The 25170-nt window shown below is 42.7% G+C and overlaps 1 protein-coding gene across 1 annotated transcript in view; it reads left to right on the plus strand.

Moving 5' to 3' along the window:
- myo1d (myosin 1D) overlaps positions 1 to 25170 on the plus strand; it is a 79525-nt gene that overhangs the window by 9421 nt on the left and 44934 nt on the right. The window contains exons 2-12 of the mRNA XM_076094135.1: positions 7431 to 7639; positions 8619 to 8712; positions 9474 to 9639; positions 9915 to 9968; positions 10273 to 10368; positions 11005 to 11121; positions 12148 to 12351; positions 12699 to 12844; positions 13509 to 13623; positions 13977 to 14147; positions 23767 to 23837. Of these exons, the coding sequence (XP_075950250.1) occupies positions 7431 to 7639; positions 8619 to 8712; positions 9474 to 9639; positions 9915 to 9968; positions 10273 to 10368; positions 11005 to 11121; positions 12148 to 12351; positions 12699 to 12844; positions 13509 to 13623; positions 13977 to 14147; positions 23767 to 23837 (1443 nt within the window). The remainder of the gene's footprint in view (positions 1 to 7430; positions 7640 to 8618; positions 8713 to 9473; positions 9640 to 9914; positions 9969 to 10272; positions 10369 to 11004; positions 11122 to 12147; positions 12352 to 12698; positions 12845 to 13508; positions 13624 to 13976; positions 14148 to 23766; positions 23838 to 25170) is intronic.

Raw genomic sequence — 25170 nt, forward strand, 5'->3', positions numbered from 1 at the left:
AAGCTACAGAGATTTAAACAGACCATCAGAGAGAAGATGGTCTGTTTCTATAGAGTTATTCTTGATGCTCGTCATCGGAGCCACCGGGTCGGATTCTGGTGAAACCAGATGAAATCATGCAGGTTCACCAGAACCTCCTTCAGCTCAGACTCCAGCAGAGACCGGTCCACCGTGGACAGACCCAGATCCTCCTGCAGAGACCGGTCCACCGTGGACAGACCCAGATCCGCCTTCACTGCAGCCTTGAACCTGCAGCCGGAGCTCCGGAGGGAGGAGGAGAGCTCAGCTCCCGGCAGCAGCAGCGTCTCCTCCTCCTCCTCCTCCTCCTCCATCCACAAGATAAACAAAGTCTTTAGTTGCATAAGATACAGTGGTAATAGTGGAGCCGCCTACAACAATTCAAAGATGTCGTGTTGGGTAATAGAGAGCGAGGGAGAGGGAGAGAGAGAGGGGGAGAGAGAGAGAGAGAGAGAGAGAGAGAATCTGTCATCACAACAATAAGCCAACACATGAGGATGTGCACGATATGATACAAACACGTTCAGCACCGCAACAAGCAAAACTATCTCAGTGCATTCTTAAGCCATCTTTACCGTGAAGCAGACATATTGTCTTCTCTCTCTCTCTCTCTCTTTTCTCCCCCCCCCCCTCTAATTAGATAACATTATATAATTTACTCTCAGTCAGACATGGCATCATTAGAGGAAAGTGGGACAGAGTTTTGTCTTCAAACCAGAGACATAAGGTGTTTGATAATAGAAGGTGTAATCAAGCCTGACATGAAGACAATGCATCCCATCACCTTCTATCTATTTTTAGATTGGGAAACATGTCTGCAGTGAAACTCTTGAGTCAGGATTTATAAAAACCTTCAGTGTGAGCGCGTCCAGATGTCTTAATGTGTCTCCAGCTGTGTTGGATAGCAGGGAAACTACCTTTTTCTGATTTTGGCCGGATAATGATGTGGGCCTGAGGGAGGGTGGATGTGTTATGTGTTGACGGGCTGCGTCTCCTGCAGACAGTCCGGGAGCTGCTGTTTAGCACTAAGCAGGCTTTACAAAGCAGAGGAAAATCCCCCCTAATGCAGAGCCCAGATGTCTGACGGCCGCGGACCGTGAAGGAGGCCGCTGTCCCGCTGGTCACTACATAAGAGAGGTGGAGCAGAGCAACACTTGACTCACGTCTGCTGGGACCCCAACATGGAAACTACAGTGAGACGACGTTAAACCTCAACGTTGGTTCCTACAGCAGAGCAGATCTTCATCAGCCACTGAGGAGCATGTAGCTGTCACAGAGAGCTGATGAATGGGCGTCAAGCAGAGTTTACCCGATAATCAGCAAGACCTCGTCTTGATTTCCTCCCTGAGCTGCGTGCGTCTTTCACCACCTGTAGTCAGTTTGGCTGCTCAGAATCAGAGTGACTTTGATGCTTTTGGTGTGTTTCTATTTTGTCGATTTCGAAGTTCACTAATTAAAGCGAGCCAAATACAAAAATAATTTGCTGAGGGGCAATTTAAGCAAAATCATCTTTTTCGTCTCAAGAGCTGCCACTTCTATGCAGGACATCACAAACTAAAGTGTTTTCACTTTGACTCAGATTTGCACTTATATACGAATATTTTAGTACTTTGAAGCAATTTTGAGTTTGAAAACCCTTTTATAAATTACACAACACAATCATGTTTAAATCATCCCGTTTGACTCTGCAATTCAAATTATAATGTAATTCAAAGTGTATTCTTATTCCCTAACGCAACCTTCAGTTCTGCCGAGTGAAGCCATGAGGAAGTGTGTTAAAGCTGCATTCTCTCTAGTGTCCACCAGGGGGCGACTCCTCTGGTTGTATAGAAGTCTATGAGAAAATGACTCTACTTCTCTCTTGATTTATTACCTCAGTAAACATTGTAAACATGAGTTTATGGTCTCAATCTCTAGTTTCAAGTCTTCTTCAATACAGCATGATGTTCGTTTCACTTTTATGGATTTCCGATAGTCGGACTTCAATATAAGACGAACGGTGCAGGACGCAATTCATCATGTTAGCGCTGGTCATTTACACAGTTATGTGAAGAAGAGAACTAAAGAACTTATCTGAGAAAGTTAAGATAAGAATACGAAAATGTCAATTGTTCTGATAAAAACAATAATATGTATATTTTCTCCAATAAGCTCCTGTCAGTGTTTGAAAGACAAGAAGTCCTTTACCCAGCAGCAGTGAGGAGGATAAGCCCTACAGCAAGCTGCTGTGAGACCAACCAGGAGCAGTGATGGGAAATGAACTCAGAGATAAAAGTGGAACAGACACAGATTATCTCCCGACCCTTCATAATGCCGGCAATGACCCCGAAGGTCTCGCACGCATCACAATGACGACGCGTGCTGCCTCGCTGTGGGCCACAGATTGCTCCGTAATGAACAGATATAGAAATCAGATTCTTACAACTTTTATGGCTTCAGACAAAGTGTATTTAAGTCTGCATGAACTCTCTCTGCAGCAATGAAATGCTGCTTTGAATTGAGCTTCACGAGCAGAAGCTCACAGGCTGATAACGTTTTTACGACGCAGCATGGATGCAGCACTTTTCATTTTTGGGATCAGCACATCTGCCCTTTTAACTTAAGTGACACATTTGTGTGTATTAAGAGGCAGACAATTAAATACAATGTCATAGTTACAGCAGTGTGTCTGAGGTGTTAGAGATGTTGAGGGTGGCGTTCTCACATCGTTATTTTAGTCACATTTACCTCTTGATTCTTCCCAGACGTTTATTTTTTTCGGTTGGGGCACATTGTTGGTGAGAAAATGTCATAAATCGCTCGCGTTCCTCCCAAAGTTAACCATAAAAAAGACCCACCCAAACAAGGTTGGAGACAGCGGTTGTGCTTGGCTGTGCTCTGTAATTCACATCTGAAGGGTGTGTGTACATGCATGCATCAGTGTGTGTGTTTGTTTGGCATTAGGGTTCCTCTGGTATTTTTAAAGCAGACAGAGTTCCTTGGTAGAGTGAAAAACATTGGCCACATTTCCCCCTTTGTTCTTACGTAAGACAGTCCATTACATAAGACCTCCAAGAACAAGGCATATGATACAAATAATAGCAACAATAACTATAGTAAGTATATATCTAAATATATATACACATACATACTTATATGTACAGTATACACATACACATTCCTACATATGTACACAAAAAGATTATTAATTAGATGGAGAAAATAAATAAAAAAACAGTATATATTTAAATAAAGAAATGGAAAGAAACAATATATATAAATATATATATATAAAGAGATACAGAAATGGAAATAAAGAAAGAAACAAATGTTCCTCCCTTTCTCTCGTCACTCTGGCTCCTCTATCTGTGTCTGTCTGTCTGTCTGTCTCCCCCTCATTTCCTGGCAGCTCTTGGGAGGGGTCCTTTTTGGGAAGAGATCACACGGCTGCAGGTCAGACTAGTTCACACTCATTTCCCCTCACAGCTGGGCTGAGGGATGATGCAGAGGGAGTCGCTCTGTTGCATCTTCAAACGGCCCAATTCAGTCTGAAAATTCATAAACAGACGGATGACAGAGTTACCAAATTTAGATGTGATTCCATATAACTATCCATAGTATTTTTGTGAGACTGCCATGACCCGTGAGGTTCTCTAATCTCTGTCCTGTGTCCATTTAAATCCTCCTAAATGAGAGTGGAACAGATGGATCAGTATCTCAGTCGACACGCTTCGACTGATTGATTTTTTTCTCCTCTCTTCTCCTCATGGAAGGCCGATAGACACAAACATGAATCGTGCTATTTATAAACCCAGAGGGGGGGGGGGGCTTTTCTCTGATTCACTCTCTGCAGCGTCACAGAGGATCGACGTGGTGTCGGACGGGTTGATGGCGGTTTGTTTGTCCAGTGTGGGAAAATTAAAACCCACAATGACAGACTGACACTCCCAATGGTCATATTCATACAAATATTCTCTTGACGTAAGCTTGAATGAGGTAATTATTTTATCTGAAACGCCATGTCATACAAATGGAGATTCCAGCAATATTAATCTCCCAATAACTGATATCTCTGTGGTTGAGTTGGGAAAGTCAAACTTCTGCCTACTTCTCTTTGAAATGGATATTTCTTCAGTGAGTGCATTTAGTGACAGTGTGGGCTCCATGGTAACATAGCTCTGACAGCGGGAGGCGGGGCTTAGTTAAGAGTCAATTAACGTTGACTAAAAGTCAAGAAGTTTCCTCGGTGAGCTCATAAACATAAAAGCAAAATGTAAACACAAACCTTTTGCTTTATATTGGTATATCTACTTTGTCAGAGAGTTTATAACAGGAAGGGAGAGACGGGCGACAACAATCATTATTATGCAAAATGTCTTCGTGGAATATTTGAATTCCATTGTAACAAATATCAGGAGTTTATGACCCATGTTTTGTTCATGTTGGTGCACATGTTGGTTCCCTATAACACCGTCTTTGTGTTTATGTAAAATACCTGCATAGCAGACCCTGTCTCCTTCTCCGATGCATACCCAGCTGGGACTTGAGATAAAACCCTCCCATCATGTCAACCATTGTTCACGATCCCGCAGAAGCTTCTCTACACGTGTGTGTGTGTGTGTGTGTGTGTGTGTGTGTGTGTGTGTGTGTGTGTGTGTGTGTGTGTGTGTGTGTGTGTGTGTGTGTGTGTGTGTGTGTGTGTGTGTGTGTGTGTGTGTGTGTGTGTGTGTGTGTGTGTGTCAGACAAAGACCTCCGATTGACATCTGAACAATGGAGCAGGCACACAGCAGCCTCCTGACTGATATGAGGGGAGGGGGGGGGCACAATGGGTCTTTTTCTGCAGAGCTAGTGGAGGAAGAGCTAGCATGTTAGCTTAGCTGGTCATAGGAATCCCACTGGACCTGCTCAGTATGCACATGTGACACTGACAGATGGTAGTTTTTTTTAATCTTTTTTCTCTACTTTAAAGTGGGTTTTCTTTTTTTAACATGTAGCCTCAAAAATAATTCATACTTTTTTTATAGTACATTCTTGGACAATGTTTGCACTTGCAAACCTGTAACTGTTTGCAAGTTTTAGCTCTCAAATTATGCATACTTTTCCTTTTTTTTGGAGAATCTTTGGCTGCATGCTACAGAGGTTACATTTTTTAGATTTGTTTCCATATTTTCCTTGAACTTGCGACTCGCTGGAGTGGTGTAATCGCTCACAGTGAACATCGGATTTCTCTGTCTGTAAACCAACTGCCTGAAATAGTATGAAAGAAAAGTTCAAATTTCTAAAACACAGATGCGTAATAGCACATGAACACTGAAGCCTCTTGTGATCCATCTTCATGCTCTGGTCCCACCGTGTCCAGCACACATGAACGTCTCATGTCATCGTCAGACAGCAGTGCCAGTTTGTGTCCACAGCTGACATACAGTATGAACACTGGCACACAAGATGAGCCAATCAGAGCCTGTGCTGCTGTGATAAGTGGTGTGTGTAACGCGTTGTTGATTCTAGCTACGAGTACACCGTAGAACAAGGGTTAAACTCTTACCTTAGTTTGTCTTGCTTTGTTGGGCCTCACTGTTGTTTGATTACTTTGATTTTGTAAGTAGTGACAAACCCAAGGTGCTGAAGCCTTGGCTTATCACAACAGCGTTGTGTTGTCAGGCTGCCTATGCTCTCCCTATTTCACTTCTGAATGTACTCAATTTCAATTAAATCTTTATCTTTCTATAACTATGAAAGCTCTACTTTCTTCTACATTTCTCTAATCTCTTGTTCCCTGTTTTGTTTGTCATTCATCATTCATGTGTTAAAATGTCAGCAATATTTCTGCATTTTATTTAATATGTACTCCGATGTTTTAACAAGTATCACTTAAAGGTTTAGAGGAGATAAGATGGAGTATAAAGTCAAGGTTTAGCAAACACTGATAAACAAGAAGAGTGTCACGGTCGTCCGTTAACAGCCTCAACCTCAATGTAACACCATCACTCTTCTTCTGTGCTTTATTTGTAGTTCTACCAGCAAGTCAGCATATTTATTTAAAGATATGACATCTCAATATCTGGCAAGTCTTTAAACAAATACGAGCTTGATTTATTTCATCTGGCAGTGGCTTCAAACCCACGATCACAAATGCTTCTCGTGGGCCCGTTAGGACCGTTTAGAAGTAATGCGCTGCTGGCCTTGTTTGCGAGGCGACAGCCGAAGGTTTGGCAGCTGTGAAGAAAGAGGCCATTCTTCTGTGAGAGACGCTGGGATCCTGGTCCTCTTTGGAGAGGAAGGAAGTCAGAGAGAGAGAGAGAGAGAGAGAGAGAGAGAGAGAGATTCAAACCTCCGTACATAAACGTACCTAAACTCCTCTGCATGCGTTTAAATGGCATCTCAACAAGCACGACAGACTCACGCTGAACTGAAACCAAACTCACGATTATGTTCCGTCGATGCAGAATCGTTCACCTCCGCATCGCGATCCATCTTAGAGACCAGACCACACCTCCTCTTCAATGCAGCCTTTACAACCAGGAAGAGACAACATTTATGAGATATTACCATATCCAGAATCTAAGACCATATAATATTGATATATTGCCCACAGCCCTACTTTACATAATCATTTTACACATAAACCAACCTGCACACATGCAGGTGTGATTGATGATCTCATTCCCAAACAATGAGCATTATTAATCTGCACCTCCGACATCCTCCACTCTGGTTTCATTCTCTCCACCAGATGTTTAAACCTGCTGCAGGGATTAGTTCCCGTTCAGGGGGATCAGGTCTGGCTCAGTCCAGTTCAGACGGTGTTGGATCAGAGCTCTGAGCAGACCAGTCGAGCTTCTTCTACACCAAACTGGGAAAACCATTTCTTTATGGAGCTGACTTTATGTTGAAACAGGGAAGAGACAAACACAAACTGTTCACACACAGTAGGAAGCTCACTATTGTCCTAAATATCATGAACACAACAGCATGCGGACGGGGAGAGAATCATTGTTGGAAACTTGAGTTCTTTGTATCGGCTTGTTTGCATTTCAGCAATGTGGATATCTGATAAAGTCATTTATGATGTTTGGCTTGTTATCAAGTGAAATTCAATAAAGAGTGTTAATAAATACAAGAGGTCTGCTGAAACTATTTATTAGAAATTTGGTCAATTTCTCCAGATAGAACCGTCACTGGGTTTGGGTGATCGTATGTACACGATTGTATAAAAGTATAAATATTCAAGACATTGAACCGAACCTGAACAGGGTTGTTTGTTCTATAGAAATGCTTATAAATAATACCTTTTTTTACCTGCTTGAACACAGAAACTACAACAGTTACACGCCTTAAACATGATGGTATTTCTGCAGTCAGTGTGGTAACGAATGATAAAAGTAAATCTGATATTTGACTGTATTCCTAAATGTCCACGTTGTGTCCTCAGGTTCGAGAAGGGGAGGATCTACACGTACATCGGAGAGGTGGTCGTGTCCGTCAATCCTTACCGCGCCATGAACATCTACGGCCGCGACGTCGTGGAGCAGTACAAGGGCCGCGAGCTGTACGAGAGGCCGCCCCACCTGTTCGCCATCGCTGACGCTGCCTACAAAGCCATGAAGAGGAGGAACAAAGACACGTGTATCGTCATCTCAGGTAACGCGGGAAAGCCCCCCGCATGGGCCGCACAAAGAGCACAGACATGTTTTACTCCCTCGTACAGTTCAAAAGAAGAATAGTTTGGAATCCTATTTTTTCTGACCACTTTTTGTGCCATTTCCTTATATTATAATATGCTGTATTATATCCTGCTGTAATAGTCCTATATTTCCTGTTAAGCTCGGGTGTTTCCTCTCCTGAAAGATGTTCAGGAGGAGAGACTTCTTAATTGATTCAACATCTGCCAAGTTGATGAAAGAAATCCACCTTATTTTCTCCTAAAACTCATATTGTATGTGGTCACAAGCTGTGTGGCAGCTGGAGAAACCATGCAGAGGACGAAGCACCACCTAGTGGTCAGAGGGGGAACTGATCCCCCTTTAAAAGACCCCAAATGAGTCTTTGGTTAGGGTCTTATCCCTCTGCACCCCAAACAGTTTCAGGGTGTTATTTAAATGCTGCACCGCAATGGAAACAGAACAATCGTGGTTAAAAGTAGAGAGAAGTCACATATGTCTTCTGTGCAGAGTAACACGGATATAATACCTTAAATCATGAAAAAGATAAATACGCAAGTTTAATTGTTTGATTATTGATTTTACAAAAATTGCAAAAAGATGAATCTTTCCCTCCGACATTTTTTCAAAATGTCCACATGTGTTACAAATATTGAAAAATGAGGGCTCCAAATTTAGTAAATATTGAACTATTTACAATTTTCCAACCTCTACTTACCACTTCCTCTGCTCTGTGAGCAGCCGTCTGCACTTCAATCATGGCTTCCCTGTTACATGGAGGAGCTCACAATGTAATGTTTTTACAGGATCTGGTTACTGCAAATGTTTTTTTGTTTTTTTTTAAGTGATTTTGATGAGATATCATCGTTTTAAGATCAAAGGAAGCGTTTGTCACACATGATTAGTTCAAGGCCTGTCGGAAATTTAAAAACTCTTTGCAACGTGTGTTTTTATTGCAGGGGAAAGTGGAGCAGGAAAGACAGAGGCCAGCAAGTACATAATGCAATACATCGCTGCTATCACCAATCCCAATCAGAGGGCCGAGGTCGAAAGGTGAGCTGCTGCTCCAACTCTGGTTCGGTGACTAAACTGCAGAATATTATCAGAGAAGGAGGATCTGTGGATTCCTGTTTGCTAATGCATCGTTTCTCCTAATGCACAAACTAGAAATGTGATCACAAAAACCCAGTCAACAGAGATGTGTTTTGTTTATCTAAATGAGCCCAGATACACGGCATATTCTGATGTGAGGTGAAAAGTTTCCACACACAAGAAACGTAGCCACAAGCCCTGCATGGCTCATTCTTGATTATTTTCTAGGTCAGCTTTATTATCTTATCGCAGCTGTTGTAGTCAGAAGTAAGTCGTTGTCATATTTCAGGGATTAATCCTGCCGGTAGTCAAAGTCTGTGAGATCAGAGTGAGATACAGTCCCAGCTCAGGCTGTAGAGCACATCACTGAGGCCTGAGTGGGTGGGGACTGTCCCCCCCCCAAACCACAGGAGAAATATTACTGAATGGTCCGATTCAGGTGTGATGACATCGATAGATATTAAGAGCAAAGCACAAGAAAAGCTTTGCTTTGAAGTAAACAAAATGTAGCTCAGAGATGAAGATGAGACTCGTGCAGGGAAAAGGTTTTTCGGTCAACTTTAAATACAAACTGCTGCAGGTACATCTGAACGTGTAGAATCTACTGTGTACAAGATGTAGACCCACTAAATAATCATTAAACAGCATTACATTTGATTCCACGGCCACTCTTTAAACCTGGCTAACCTCTTCACCTGTAATGTGGTCCCGTCTTCCCTCAGGGTGAAAAACATGCTGCTTAAATCCAACTGTGTCCTGGAGGCCTTCGGGAACGCCAAGACCAACCGCAACGACAACTCCAGTCGCTTCGGCAAGTACATGGACATCAACTTTGACTTCAAGGGGGATCCTATCGGAGGCCACATCAGCAACTACCTGCTGGAGAAGGTAACGGAGCGTCAGCCAGCCTCAGAGGAAGCGAAGGGTAGTCGTACCTGGTGATGGAGAAGTCGGTGATTCAGAACAATAACGTCTGTATTGCACGTGCAGATACCATGTTACCTGCTGTAGTTTGTTTAAAATGTACATCAGAGTTTGTATCTTAAAGGGAACTTCTGCATTTTTCAACCTGGACTCTATTTTCCAATGTTTTTGAACAACTTTTTTTGTTGTTGCTTTAAGACGACTCTTATGTTACGCTGTCTTTGCTTTTCCTCCAACAGTCCAGAGTTATTTTCCAACAGGAAGGAGAGCGGAGCTTTCATTCATACTACCAGGTAAGTGTGTGTGTGCACAGTGTGTGTGCGCTTGCAGTCATTTATTTTAGTTCGAGCATGTGAAAGACTGAACTCGGCAGCAGGAAATACGAATCCATGCAGAATTTCTGAGTCATCAAGAGGCCTTTTGTTCCTGCATGCAGGAGTGTAGTGAGCTGAAAGTGAGGTCACCGTTTGTACAGGAAGTAAAGACACATTCAATTCAAACATGAACAAGGCTGTGTACATTATGTGAGAGTAATTTAACAGAAATCACAAGAAATGTGCTGGTGTTGTCGGTAACGTGTGATGTTTTTGATTCCAGCTGCTCAGAGGAGCTCCAGACTCCCTGTTACGCTCTCTTCACATCCAGAAGGACCCGACTGCTTACAACTACATCAAAGTCGGAGGCCAAATCAAGGTGCTTCTTACAATTCAACTCACAGACGAACAAATAGGAGTAGCCGAGGAAGAAAACCCCCAAATAAACATCTGGGAGAGCAACTTCTCGTGTGTTTGCAGAGGGATAAATACAATCAAGCACACGACTTACAGATGTGCGTTTCCTCGCCGCCAGTTTACGCGTCTCTGAAGCGAACCACACGAATCACGAGTGTAAAGTGTCTCACGAGGAGATCGTTTTCAGATCGTGTTTTTCATTTCGACCTCTGCTGTGCGCCGCCGTCTTTGCATGAGCTTAATGAGCAGGAGCAAATAAACCACTTGACGGCAACAAACTGATGTCATGGAACACAATGCGACCAAACAGCTGAGGCGGCGGTTTGTGCGCTGTGGGACTCAGAGAAACCATCGCAGTTCAGCACCAGCTTGTAATTGAATTAACTGTGGGAATCTGATATCCCGGCTGGATCAGCTGTAAGAGAAGAGAAACGGCTGTGACCCCGGCTCAAAACACTCGTGTAAAATGTAGTTTTTCCAAATTTAAATACACATAAATCTAAATTTTTCCTCAAAGACAAACTGTTGAAAGATCTTGCTTTGAAAGCTAACGAAACATTGCACTGATGATGACACGGTTCCTCCTTTCTCTCTCCAGTCTTCCATCAACGATGGCGCTGATTTCAAAGCCGTAGCCGACGCCATGAAAGTGATCGGCTTCACTGGGGACGAGATTCAGACTGTTTACAAGATCCTGGCCACCATCCTACATCTGGTAATACCCGATAACACCCAAATCCCTGCTCCTCCCTCACACCAGCTGTGTCCCAATATGGGAGATACTGTGTATAGGTTTTAGACAAATGAGCGCCATCTTGGCAGAGTGGAGCAGTGTCCTTGCCAAGACGGCGAGCGTACGGATTTGAAAATGATTGTTTGCTTTTTTGTTTCTTTTCGCTGCTGGAGAATGAGTCCAACGCAGAAGAAGCTCACAATTAATCTCAGTCAGTGACGGTTTATTTTACAGGTCTATAACTGAGGACGTTATGTGTCGAAGAATTATGTCATTTGTTATTCATTATAGGGAAAATAGAGACGTTTTAAATCTGTTATTTTAGTCGAGTTGGTTCTGTTCGATGACGGTTTTCAGATTCATTTCTTTATTTTTGTTTGTTTTCGTTTGCCTGTGGGGAAAGAAATCTCATTTTTGCAGCTCAACTGCTGTTAACTATATAAAAGAGATCTAAAATAACTAATTGGTATGTTACTGATTTACTGGCCCTGTTATTGGTATCATAATCCTTCCTATTTTCAGTGCTTGTTGTCTTTCTTGAGCTTGCACGGTTCTGTCTAAAGTTAAAGAATGTTTACCGTATTTACACATTTTAGTCTGTAAACGTGGATTTATTTCATTAGTACATAACATTTTGACTTTTCTAAAGGTCATCACGCCAAACACTAATCTGTTCCTCTGTGTGGAAGTCTGATTTAAAAGATGTGCAGTTTATGGCGATAACTTATCTAAGGAACCGTAGATAAGAAATTTTACATTTTCTATTTTAGTTGATTTTTGAATTTACATTATTTATTTACCTTCGTCTTATTGCTGTTGTGTTCTATTATGCAATGGTGTCAGTATTATTTATTTACACTTAATTGTTAGTATTTGTATTCTATTGTTTTTCTTTATTCTTCTGTTGTAATCTTTCATGAAACTGGCACAAAAACTTCCTTCTTGATTAATAAAGTCCTATCTCATTTTATCATATTTCATAATCCGCCCTCTCTGCTTCTCTTCCAGGGTAACCTGACCTTCGGGGTGGACGGCGATGTGACGTTGATAGAGAGCACAAAGCTGGTGTCGGTGATCCGGGAGCTGCTGTCCGTCAAAGAGGAGAACATGGAGAAGGCGCTGCTGTACCGCACCGTGGCCACGGGCCGGGACGTCATCGAGAAGCAGCACACGGCGCAAGAGGCCGGCTACGGACGGGACGCTCTCGCTAAGGTTATTGTCGGGAGGATGTTAGATGACATGTTGCTGGTTCTCTGTCTGTGTAGTGGGCTGCACCAAAAAAAGAAAGAAACAAGAACATTGGCCTGCTGTTGCCTGGAGGGTTGTGACCTTTCACTTCGTGCTCGGTCGTGGTTTTTTACTGCGATTCACACTGATTCACACAAGCATGAGTCACAGTGTTGTGACTCCAGACAGAGGAGACTGCGGAGGAAGCTGCTCTGTGGGCTGTGACCTAAAGTCTGAGGCCCATCTCTGCTCCGGACTGCTCTGGGCCCTTGAGCAAGGCCGGCGATCCGTCTGCCACACTTTAACGCACACTCACTGTTTGTCGTCTGCAGGCCATGTACGAGCGGCTGTTCTGCTGGATTGTGGGACGAATCAATGACATCATCGAGGTGAAAAACTACGACGCCAGAGTCCACGGGAAGAACACCGTCATCGGGGTGCTGGACATCTATGGTTTTGAGATCTTCCAGAACAACAGGTGTGGATTTTGTATTTAACCAGATAAGACCTGTTGAGATCCAGGATGTCCTTTAAGGTGCGACCTGGAGAAGGAGGAGACAGAATATTCCTCCAATTGTAAAAGCATCAAAACATCTGCATCTTTATATAAAACATGTAGCTTTTGTGTCTATTTGGGGTGTAAATCTTTCGGTATCTCACGACTGCGTTCGATTTTGATTCTGGATTATGCAGTAAAAACTGCGTCTCAGGAGAAAGAGAGGGTCGTCCATTAGACACAAGGTTGGCGGTTCAATCCCCGGTGCCTCCTGTCCGCAGGTCAAATGTCCTTCAGTTGGGAAGACTTTTTATATTTGAAAAAGTCAATCAACTGATTGCAATAATGTAAACACACAAAGACACAATGTCACATTCATTTATGCTAAACTTGCACAAAAAACTGTTTTTATTGAAAAGTTTTTTATTATTTCTCAATTTATCTCAATTTATCAAAACAAATTTAAAAAAACGTTGCTAGAAGAAAGAAAACTGTTTTAAAAATCGATTTATGAAAGTTGTGAATCTTAGAAGATAAGAACATCAACAGATCTTATTGGTTGTAGCACACAGCGATGATTACCTCTCCCTGTACAGAATGAGTAAAACACAGCTGCATCGATAACATTCAGTCTCTGTTTCTGCAGCTTTGAGCAGTTCTGCATCAACTACTGTAATGAAAAGCTGCAGCAGCTCTTCATCCAGCTGGTGCTGAAGCAGGAGCAGGAGGAGTATCAGCGAGAAGGAATCCCCTGGAAACATGTAAGGAGGACGTCCTGGGTCTGTTTCATGTTCCAGGGTATCTGTTCTCACTTCTAATGTCTCCTTTGATTGTTCTAAAGGATGCTGGACGTCTCTCAATCTGTCCAAATAGTGCACAGAACAAATGTAATACTTTGACTTTCTAGATTCACAAAGAGTAATGATTACTTAACTACATTTTTCTTTTTTTAATTGTTATTCTATTTTGCTCTGGTGTCAGTATGACTTCTTATACACATTATATTCATTACACTATTATTTATATGTGTTACTCTGTTGCTTATTCTACTCTTTTCAATCTCCTCTTGTATTTCATCATCTCGACTCGGCGTCTTTCTCTCCTCTGTCGTCAGATCGATTACTTCAACAACCAGATCATCGTGGATTTGGTGGAGCAGCAGCATAAGGGCATCTTCTCCGTGCTGGACGAAGCCTGCATGAATGTGGGCAAAGTCACCGATGAGGTTTTCCTCCAAGGACTCAATGTGAAGCTGTCCAAACACGTCCACTACACCAGCCGCAAGGTAGGAAACAGACTCGGTGTTAGTTAGACATCAACTAACAGAGAGGACAGTTTCTGCCTCTTCGGCTGAGGTCAAAGATCCAAATGTGCTGCTGATTTTATCGCACTTTCCTGTCCATGAGTTGCAAACACAATGAAACAAGCGAAACAATAAAATGAGCCATAAAGCTTCATATCAACATCGAGCTGGACATGAGATTGTGGTGGTGGAGCTGTAGTAACCTGAGAGCAGCAGAGGGCAGATTACACCCTGCAGTAAGTAACCATCAGTGTCTGAACATGATCCTGTTAGCTTTAATAATCAGGAAGGCTTACAGTCCGACTCAACACGCCACGTTTGGGATCAGATGACTTGGAGAAGGTGAAAGTCACTCTGATCTGGGGTCAGTGTGTTTCAGCTCCTCTGCAGATGTTGAACATGTGAAAGAGTGTGTTCGGAACAGCTGATAAGTAAAAACACAGCTTTTGTTTTGTGTTATTTTGAAATGACTGCAAGTCTCTGCTCAGACACAAGGGGGCAGCAGCTGAGAGAGGGAGAGAGGGAGGGAGAGAGGGAGGGAGGGAGAGATCAGGAGTCTGACTCAACACTTTGCACAAGTGATGTCACTGCCAGCCAATGGGAGTGTAGGGAGCTGGTGCTCTGCTGTGTTTGTGACAGGGTGGTGGTGGTGGAGGGAGGAGGCAGGGGGGAGGTTAAACTAATTTATGAGGGAGAGAGAAAGAGACCTCACCTCCATCCCGTTCTCGTGAACGCGATATCTCAGGTGCTAGTAACTCATAAACAATCTTATATAAAAATCAGAGGTGATTTCATCATTTCAAAGTGAATTTTATTAATTTTTGGGATGATTTATGGCATCTTTTAACTTCTTCTAAAGTAATTGGAGAATCACACATCAACTCTTCCTCCTGGCTAATTGAATTTACATGGTATCCCCATTAACCTTTTAATAAAGTCAACTAATATTCATATAATATATCATATATATATATATATAATATTCATAACCAAACGTGGAGATATTCAGCCCCAATATTCAACTGCAGTATAGAATTGTTCTTGGCTTGTGACTTTAGTTCAAGTGAATCAAATGAATCAAAGACTGCCTGACAAAAGATTTGCATTACATCACGTTACATTACGTATGCCTGCCGTGTGTGAGAGGTGGCCACGCAGAACGCACACTCAGTATAAATCAGGGAAACCACACGTTCCAATAAACTGCAAAGACACAATATTGAGCCTTAAAACGCGAGTTTAAAAGAGACTTCTTTCCTTGATCCCTTGATGTTTTCCATAGAGGTGAAGGAGAAGTGGTTAGCAATAGACGTTAGGAGGTCATTTTGGGACTTTTGGACCGCAGCCATTGATTGATATCAGAGTGATTCATTATGAGATTCCCATATGGACATGAAAACGTGTTTCAGACGGACCGTCACGTCTCATTAGACATTTTGTCGTCGGCACCACTTAGTGGTCACAATCATATTTGCAGTCTTTTTGAGATGTGGGAATTACTTTCAGCCAAATATCAAAAAAAGAGCAAAAGCTCCAATAATCCCACTGTGCTCTACCCGCCCAGCACCAAATGGCATAACGGCAACTAGCTGGTGAACACAGCGGAGCATTTCAGCAGATAGAAAGACGGATAGTTTTCTCAGAAGTTGGTGGAGACAAAAAAAAAACAGCTAAAAGGAGAGTTGCATTCATCAGGTGGCCAGAAACACGATTCTAAAGGCTCCATGTTGCACCGTTTTTAATGCACATTCTTTTCTGCAGGGTCGATATGAATCCTACACGCTGTGTTTACAGCATAAAGACGTTTATTCTACATAATCATCCGGTCCATGTACATCCATTCAGTGCTTCTTTCTTTGCGCTATTTGTATTGTTTACAACTTACAGAACACTTGGCCTGGCATTTTATTTTCATTGGTGCTTTTGATATATATTTGCATAATATTTACATATACAGCTACCTGTGCACACAACAGTCCTGTCTGTTCTTTCCCTTTTATTTCTCCAGCTTTGTTGTCCTCGTCCCGACCTATTATTTGTATTTCTGTGTAAGTGCAAAAGAAACGCAGTCATATTCCTTCTCCGTGCACGAATACTTGGCCAATAAAGCTGATTGACATTCTGAGGGAGGATGTGAGGTGTACGGTAGTTGAAAGCCTCAGAAACAAGTCCTATAAACTGGACCTTGAGTTGAGATTGTTTTTTGTGCCAAGCTGCCGTCTTCGTGGTCAAAGAGTCTTGAGTCTTGAGTGCTGCCAACGCCCGTCTCTCACCGCCGCCACAGAAACAAACACAGTGTACGTATTGAATTTCATGCATCGGAAGAGACTGAGTCAGAGATCTATTCTCGGAGATGTTCCTGTAACACAATCTGTGCTGCGGTTTGGACTCTTGTCTTGACTCGGCTCACCTTGTCCCGGCTGTTAACCCTCCTCATTCGTTACCTCACGTCTGAACCACGAGCACTTTTTGGGCTGTTGTTTTTGCTCCGGTCATATTTTACTCCCTGTGGCCTCGTGTTTTACTGCAGTATTTAAGTCCTGCACCTCTATGGAAACAGCACAATCGTGGCTAGAAGCAGAGAGAACTCCACAATGTATTGTGTGCAGTATAACACAGTTATGATGCCATGAATCATAAAAAAGAGAAACGCAAGTTGAATTTCTTTGATAATTTATTTTACAAAAATTGGAAAACAGTGGAATTCATACATCCAACATTTTTCCAAGTGCCCAAAAGTGTTACATGCTATGTACATTGAACTATTTATATTTTTACCACCTCTACGTACAGCCTCTCCTCTGCTCAGTTTTACAGATGTTTTGTCACGTGACTGTTTGTCTCAAGCAAATCAATCATGGCTTCCTAGCTGCCCCGAGGAGCTCAGAATTTAGTGTTTTTTACAGAATCGAGTTAAAGCAACAGGTTTATTCAGGGCGAGATTTTAAATGATTTTGTTGAAATATCACAAATTTAAGCTTCGTTTTGGTTACAGTTTCTGACAGAAGCGTTGGTTGAGCAGGATGTGTTCAAAGAGCGTCGGAAAGATGAACATCTGATGATATGAACAGTTGTTACAGCTTCTGGCTCGGATAAACGGAGAAGTTTTGGTGATTGATTAAAGAAAACTATATATATACTGTGTATATATATATATATATTTGTTCTTCTACAATCCCGCCCGCAGGTTTTGGGGTTCAGAGGGTGAATGAGCGATGGCTCAGAGCACACACACACACACACACACACACACACACACACACACGTTTGAACCGTCCTCTGAAGGATCAAAAGAGGAAAAGTAGAAAGCTTCCATCGCTAACAGATGCCCTCTGTTGTGGCTTCAGCTTCTCAATATGTCATGTTGCTTTGCAGTCTGGTGATGAGGAATTCTGTTTTACTGGCCTCAGGCTTCTCCGCCTTGTTATGAATTAATCAGACAGTTTTGATGCGCGGGAGCCACGGGCTTGTTTACTGAGATGTCTAACCGAAGGAGAACCGCTGAAATATTACGTGAGGTTTTTCTATCATCAGGTTGTTTGTGAGTCTCTTCACTTTCATCACACTGAAAGCGAACTAGTTTCATAAATGTTTTACTCTCGTCTACTGCCAGCAAACTGATTCATACAGTGTTCATACAGTCTTACTGGCAGTGTTGGATAAATGAAATATTGATAACAAATCAATAAACAAGAGTCAAAAGTGTTGAATTAGTAAAAAATGAATTGGTAAAGCAACAACAAAGCCGGAGCGCTGAAGTATAAGCAAATTAGTTACAAGTCTACAATAGTAAAGGGTAGCAGTTAGCCCAACAGTAAATTAACATCTCAACACATTAGCCTCAGACAGCTAATGCAGCGGCTAGCTTGGTTAGCATTAAACTGATAGAAGAAAAACTAAATTAGCATTTCAAATTATTAAAAACAAAAAAACGATTGCAGATTTTTTTTTACCTTCTGATTAACATTTTCTTTCATATAAAAATTTAAATTCTATTGTGTATGTTCATAATAAAAAATATATTCTATTAAATAATCATTAATTATTAAAAAAATATCCAAAACTGCAACAAATCTCAAAATAACAGCGCTCTAGGTTACTGGACGAATTGAGTCCACTGCGTTAAATCACACTTTTGTGAGCGTTATGATGACATTTGTGCTGATTTGTTCCCCATCTTCTCCACAGAGCGTCTTTTATCTCTTTGTTTTTAGTTTTTTGTTTCACGACCAGCAAGTTTTGACAGTTTTCATCAGAAGCACACAGTATGTCAGTGTTGTTTCTGCTGACCTCTAGTGGTCAGAGAAAACGTGACGGAGAGGGTGATAGGGAGGTCAGAACGTTTTAAAAGAAGGAATAACTCAATTTATGGGATTTGTTTATTATAAACTACCACGTCAGCCTTTTTTCCTTTAATCAAAACTTAGCTGACGCATCAACATGTGCCCTCGCTGTAAAATCTTTCATCTCTGCTCCTGCAGTCTCCTCTTTGCTCATGTTTTTTTTTCCTGCCCTCCCTCGTCCCAACACTGTCTTCATCTCACTGTACGCTGCTTTGATCCTCTCAGATGTTCTTTTTTTATTTTATTTTATAATCATATGCTGACACAGTAGTCATTTTCTTTGGATCAGCCATCCTGGAAGCTTCATTTCCTGTTTCTCCCTCCTCTCTCCTCAGTTCTTTCTCCTTCACAATCCCTCAGTTCCTCTCCATGCTGCCTTCACTTCCTTCATCACCTTTTTTTAGATTTACCTTTCACAAGCGTCTCACAGCACTCGGCGTGTTCAGGTGCAGCATACTAAGTGTGTGTGTGTGCGTGTGTGTGTGTGTCGTCGGCCTGCTGCCGCATGTATTTAATGCATGTAGGGGGTCTGCGCTAAGTGGTGAAGCTTTCAAGGGGCCATGTGTTGGTGACGCTAATCTCAGAGATACTCTGTTCATTAGCTGCAGGGAGGCACAAGGTCAGCGGCAGCAGCAAGGACACAGAGAGAAGTGGATGTTCAGTACCGAGGCAGTCTGATGAGTGTAACCTGGTGTATGATCATATAGATGTGAGTCTAGAGCAGACGGCTACCTCCGGTTCTGCCGAGTGAAGCCGATGCAGAAGGAAGTGTCTTAAAGCTGCATTCTCTCTAGTGTCCACCAGGGGGCGACTCCTCTGGTTGTGTAGAAGTCTATGAGAAAATGACTCTACTTCTCTCTTGATTTATTACCTCAGTAAACATTGTAAACATGAGTTTATGGTCTCAATCTCTAGTTTCAAGTCTTCTTCAATACAGCATGATGTTCATTTAGTACATTATGGTCCATTTAGAGTCAAACAGACCATAAAGCAGGGGATGCTTTAGGGCGGGGCTTACTGTGATTGACAGGTCGCTGCTGCTACCAGAGACGTTTACGACACTGTGGTCTACAGTGAGGACGCTGCTCAATGTTTTAATACCCTGACAGCTGCCACTCTGTGCTTTGGGAGCGAGCCATCTCCTCATCTGCTGCCTGGATTAGCTCCATGGGACCCGCTGTGAGGCCCTGACCGGTCCGGAGACAGTCAGACGCTGCTCGTCGGGAGGCCTGGCCCTCCTGCTGGAGATGGCTGTTTGGTCCCGGGGTTAGAGAGCAGGAGTGGCACAGGTGGCAAACGGGATTGTAGGCGAGAAGTGGATAGTTGGAGTTCAGAACAATAAGACCCATCAGCATTTTGACCAAACACAACAAACTATTTCATAACGACGTCTGTTCGCTGCAGCCGGTGTTGAGGACTCATCCCTCCGTGACTCCTCTGTGTTTTTGTAGATCAACAGGGACCGACAGCAGAGTGGTGACTCCTCTCTGTCTACATTCAGAAGGTCCAGTGTGTGCAGTGACTAGTGAAGGACAGAAGGCCACGGCTGTTCAACGTGTCCGATACATTTAAGTAACGCGGGTTGTGAGCATTAATCCGGCAGGTCGTGTTTCTGCTCCTCGGCCAACAAAAGGTGATCAAACATCTGTGAGTCGTGGCTATTTTAGACTTCAGTTACGTACAAATGTTGAAAAACATATTCTCATTTGATAAGTGGATATCTTAATACATAGTTGATACTTTTCACTAAAGCGGTCGTGGTGATCTGCGTGTTTTATCTACAAACAAAATCTCAAAGAAGCGTCACAATAGTGAGAGTTTAAGGTGAACTGAAGCCTCTTCTCATCACTTCCTGTCACAGTGTTTCCCTGACGGTCGGTTCCACCATGTTCTTGTTAGTTTCTGTCTCTCGCCTTCTCACCTCACTTCCTCCCTCTGTTCACACTGTTCACAGTTTACCTCCTTTTTTTATTCCTGCAGTTTCCTCTAATTTAAATGTTCCCGTCTCCTCCCTGCCTCCTCCGTCCCGCCTTTGTCTTTATTACATTTAATAAAACGAACATCCCGTCGCTCGTGTTGCTTCTCTGCATCTCCTGTTCAAGCTAATTCCTTTTCTCTCCACGTGTCCCCTCGCCTCTCTTTCTGGTTTGCCTCAGTCCAGTTTTGGGAACCCCTTCTTTCTGTCTCCTTAATTAATCTGCTGGTTTGACTATCTGGCTATCAGTGGTTTCTACTCTACAGTCCATCCACTTTGAATGAGAGAGGAGGGGATGAGCAGGCTCAGGAGGCTGGAGAAGACTGAATGATTCTTTTGCTTTAGAAAAGATTGCCTCGTTAGTATGTGTAGTAGAGTTTAAAGTATTAGTTGATTCATGGATTAGTGGATTGACAGAAGAGACATTTCTAAAGAAAGATGAGGGTTCCAGCTGTTTCTTAAATGTTAAGATGTCACAATCACCTTTTAGGGCTTTTAGAACATTTCAACCCCAACTGTTTTTCACTGTAATCTAATATTTTTACCATTAATCTGAAAAACTAATCATGCTAGTGGTATCTTATTTTGTAGGGATTGATGGTCATGGGAACGCGTGCTGATTCAGCAGTTTTTCAGCACCGTCCCTGCTTATCATTCATGGAGTCGTACGCCTGAAGCTGCTCTGCAGAGTCGCTCTGTTTAACGGCCTGAATGAGCAACACTAGCATCTCCACAACAGCTGCAGGTTACGTGTTCTTCTTCTACAGTTGTTCTTAAAGGCAGAGCCAGTTGAATTTCCTGCCTGCTCAGATTTCATCTGTTCGTGTTGACTGCATCTAAAAGTAATGCAAGAACATGCATCCGTCCATCCGTCTAAAACAATGTCCAATACATCTAATATCTATCGTATCTATTTCAGTGTCCAGAGTCCAAAACAAAGACATTTTTAAAACCGAACGAATCAACAAAAACTCCCATTTAACAAACTGTGAGCAGTAAAGTTTTGTCTCGTCTGCTTGTTAAACACTTCATGATTAATCGACTAATTGTTTAAAAATGACATCCAGTATGTCCTGGAATAATTGTGTCCGTGCTGTAGGTTATAATATCTCTGAGGAATAAAAGCTGTCGATGCTTCATAAATATCAGAACGAGTTTACCCTCACTGTCCATTATATTTATTCTGAATTGTAAGTGTGTCTCTTCCACTCTTGGCACATCCTAATATTCCTCCTTTCCTCATTCATTCTGACCTTGTTCTGTGTCTATTCGTGTGCCCTCCTTCCTCTCTCTCTCACACACACACACACACACACACACACACACACACACCCGTCTCCATCACACCCTCGGTCTTAACACTCGGCTGAGTCCCAAACACAGAGGAGGTGCTAATAATAAAGCTGCCAAGAAAAGTGTGTGTGTGTGTGTGTGTGTGTGTGTGTGTGTGTGTGTGTGTGTGTGTGTGTGTGTGTGTGTGTGTGTGTGTGTGTGTGTGTGTGTGTGTGTGTGTGTGTGTGTGTGTGTGTGTGTGTGTGTGTGTGTGTGTGTGTGTGTGTGTGTCAGTGTAACTGATGGAGATGGATGAGGGGCCGTGTGGCTTCCAGCAGATGCAGGCTGTCGGTCTGATAGTGCATCTGTTTCTCTCTCTGTCCTCTGTGTTTGTTTGTTTGTTTGTGTGCATTCGGTTATTTGTTTCCTCTGTTAGAAGTATTTATCTCCTGAAAATGTGTGTTCTTGATTTCCAAAATAGATTGTCTCCTAATCTTGAGACGGTTCAAACTCCGTACAGGCTTGAAGTTAAGATCTTGCGTATTGAGACCGTATTAAAATGATTTAAAGTGTTGCTAACTGGGTACTTTAAATAATCCTTTTTAATAACGTTTCCCTCTGTTTGCTGAGCACTTTACTGTTGGCAATAAAGAAGAACTTCAGAGGCTGTTGCTGGAGGCACTTCTATGCGTCAGTAGCTTTGTGAAGTGGCAGAGGAGGTAAATAGTTCAGTGATTTTACTTTCACAAAGACACAAAGTGATGGAACGTACTGTGTTGGCTCGGCTGACAGAAATAGCCTGCAGGTGGAAGGCGATGTGGCTGTAAAGGTTTTATTCGCGAGCTGTATTTTTCACTCTTACTTTCCTCCCGTCCGTCCACGCCGTCGTTCATTTTTGACTCAACTCTGAGGACATTTACATGGACAAAAGTATGTGGACACCCACACATTCAACCCAATGTTCCTGTGGAACGTCTCATTCTAAAAGCCATGGTCGTTATTATGATGCTGTAACCGCCTCCACTCCTGAGGGGAAGACGTTTCAAAAGAGGTCCAACGCATCGTCATGTTAATCCCTCTGCTACGTGCTGATCACTTCTCTCTCTTTTTGGGATCGTTGATGATGAAAGCGTGGGATACCACTCTCCACTCCTGTGTCTCCCATGTGTCACGCACACACACTCACACACACACACACACACACACACACACACACACACACACAACTTTACCCTGCACAGCGGTTGCCAGTCCGTGATGAACCTTTCTGTATTTCCATTCATGCTTCTCCCCTCCCAGCCCTCCTGCTCACTGGCCTACATACACGCATCAGTATCACACTTTCACACTCGTTTTTGTTTTTCTCTCTTCCCATCACGCCACATTGGTCTCTTCCTCTTCCTCGGCCCTTGTCTCACCGTCTCTGTTGCCCCCATTCTTGATTTTTATTCACTACGTCTTCCACTTCCCTTCCTGTCTCTCTCTCTCTCCCTCTCCCTCCCCCTCTCTCTCTCCCTCTCCCTCCCCCTCTCCTCTTTTCTGTGAGACTTTATCCCTCCTGACAGTGTTGGGTGATTTTCCGCATCACTGCATTCGGTCTGTTGCTTCTGCAGTTTTGAAAGTCATTCTTAGCGTTTTGGTTTAATCACAAAAGGGCTGCTCATGTTTGGAATTCAATTATGACATTTTTAAAGTGATAGAACTGCAGACTTCACACTTCACACATAGTTGATCTTAAGACTTAATCTGGGCACCATTTCCCAAAAGCAATCAAACTCCAAATTCCAAGAGGTGTTTCCCACAACACTCTTTAAATCATCAGTGATGCCAGAATAAGTGACAGTTGATGCAACATGAGTGATAATGTTTAGTTTGAACACATTACTGCTCCGTTTGTGGTCGAAGTATTCCTTTAAACATACGGTGTTGTACTCTTTGCTCTTTTAACACTTTGTTCAGAGATGATTCTTCATTGTTGCTCTCTCTCTGCTCTCCGTCTGTCTCTCTGCAGCTCTCGCCGACGGACAAGAGTTTGGAGTTTGACAGAGACTTTCGCATCAGACACTATGCAGGAGATGTGGTGTGAGTGTCTTCAAGTTTCATTTATTCAGGAGAAGCTTTTGTCGGTGATTCATGCTCCTTTTCCCACGTTTGTACATGTTTACGTATTCATGCGTCAGAGCTGAACAGTCTTTCACGTTTGGCTGCTTCAAGAGCAGATAGACGTTTAGGATTCCTAAATTAAACTTGATGGTTGTTTTTTGACCAAATATTGTTTTCATTACCTGGTTTCCTTTGTCTATTTAACCCGCTGTATTTGAATATATTGCATTACTTTAGTTAATGCCTTGGATCAGTTAATGTACAATAGAACAAACACATTTCAGTGCACCTATCAAACGGTAATGTTACAACGTCTATACAGACCCAAAACACTTTGGTCAACTGCTCTGCAGCATTTATATTGTCTACACTTTTTATTTTATAATTGGTTGAAATGAAGGCGCCTACATGAACACAAGTCATCTCACGGCTCCATTTGACACTTTGATGTTGGATTTGAACATTTTCTGTAAAAAAGGAGGCAGAACATCAAATAACCCAAAATGAATGTGGATTAATCTTCATCAAAGATTTCCATCAAGTTCCCACATGAAGGGAATTGTACTCGGCCTGCGTGCTAATGTCTTCTGTGTGCACAGACGTGTGCAGAGAGTCCACATTGTAGTCTGCAGCAGTGCAATAAGACAGAACTGAATCACATCCAGAATGACCCTCGTTTGAATACGCAGTTAAGGACACTTGCATGCACACACTCGAACATTCAAACGACGCCTTTCGTTGGACGACGCCCCCCCCAACCAGACTGCACCACTTCCCAATCCCCGAAGTACTTGGGCGCCATTCAAATGAATAAATCACACATGCTAAGCCCCCAAAAAGTGCTCTCAGGGAAACGTGTTGAGCCCATTTGTGAGGGCTAAGTGTCTGCCACCCACGGGAGGACTCGGGCTTGATTGATCCCTGAACCACTTAGACCAGGAGGCAGCGCCCACCTCACAGCACGGCTCTATGTATAGCAGCTCATCACTTAACGCCACACATTAACTTAAAGTGTATATTAACATACGGCTGAGATAATATTTATAGTTTGGCATTTTGGCCGTCGCCATCTTGAATTCTTTGCAACCAGAAGTGAGACGAGAGGGTGAAGCTAAGTAAAATCAAGAGAGAAGTAGAGTCATTTTCTATTAGACTTCCATACAACCAGAAGGACTAAGACGTGAGGAGAGGAGGCGAGGAAAGGAACAGAGGATGTACAGACTGAGAAATGAGAAGAGAGGATTGACCCTGCCTTTTGTCAGCGGTTCAGGCTGCTGGGCGACTGAGCTCGGTTTAAAGTATTGGATAACGC

The sequence above is a fragment of the Anarhichas minor genome, unplaced genomic scaffold, assembly GCF_050575085.1.
Source record: "Anarhichas minor isolate MPS153535 unplaced genomic scaffold, ASM5057508v1 ptg000017l, whole genome shotgun sequence".
Classification (NCBI taxonomy): Eukaryota; Metazoa; Chordata; class Actinopteri; order Perciformes; family Anarhichadidae; genus Anarhichas; species Anarhichas minor.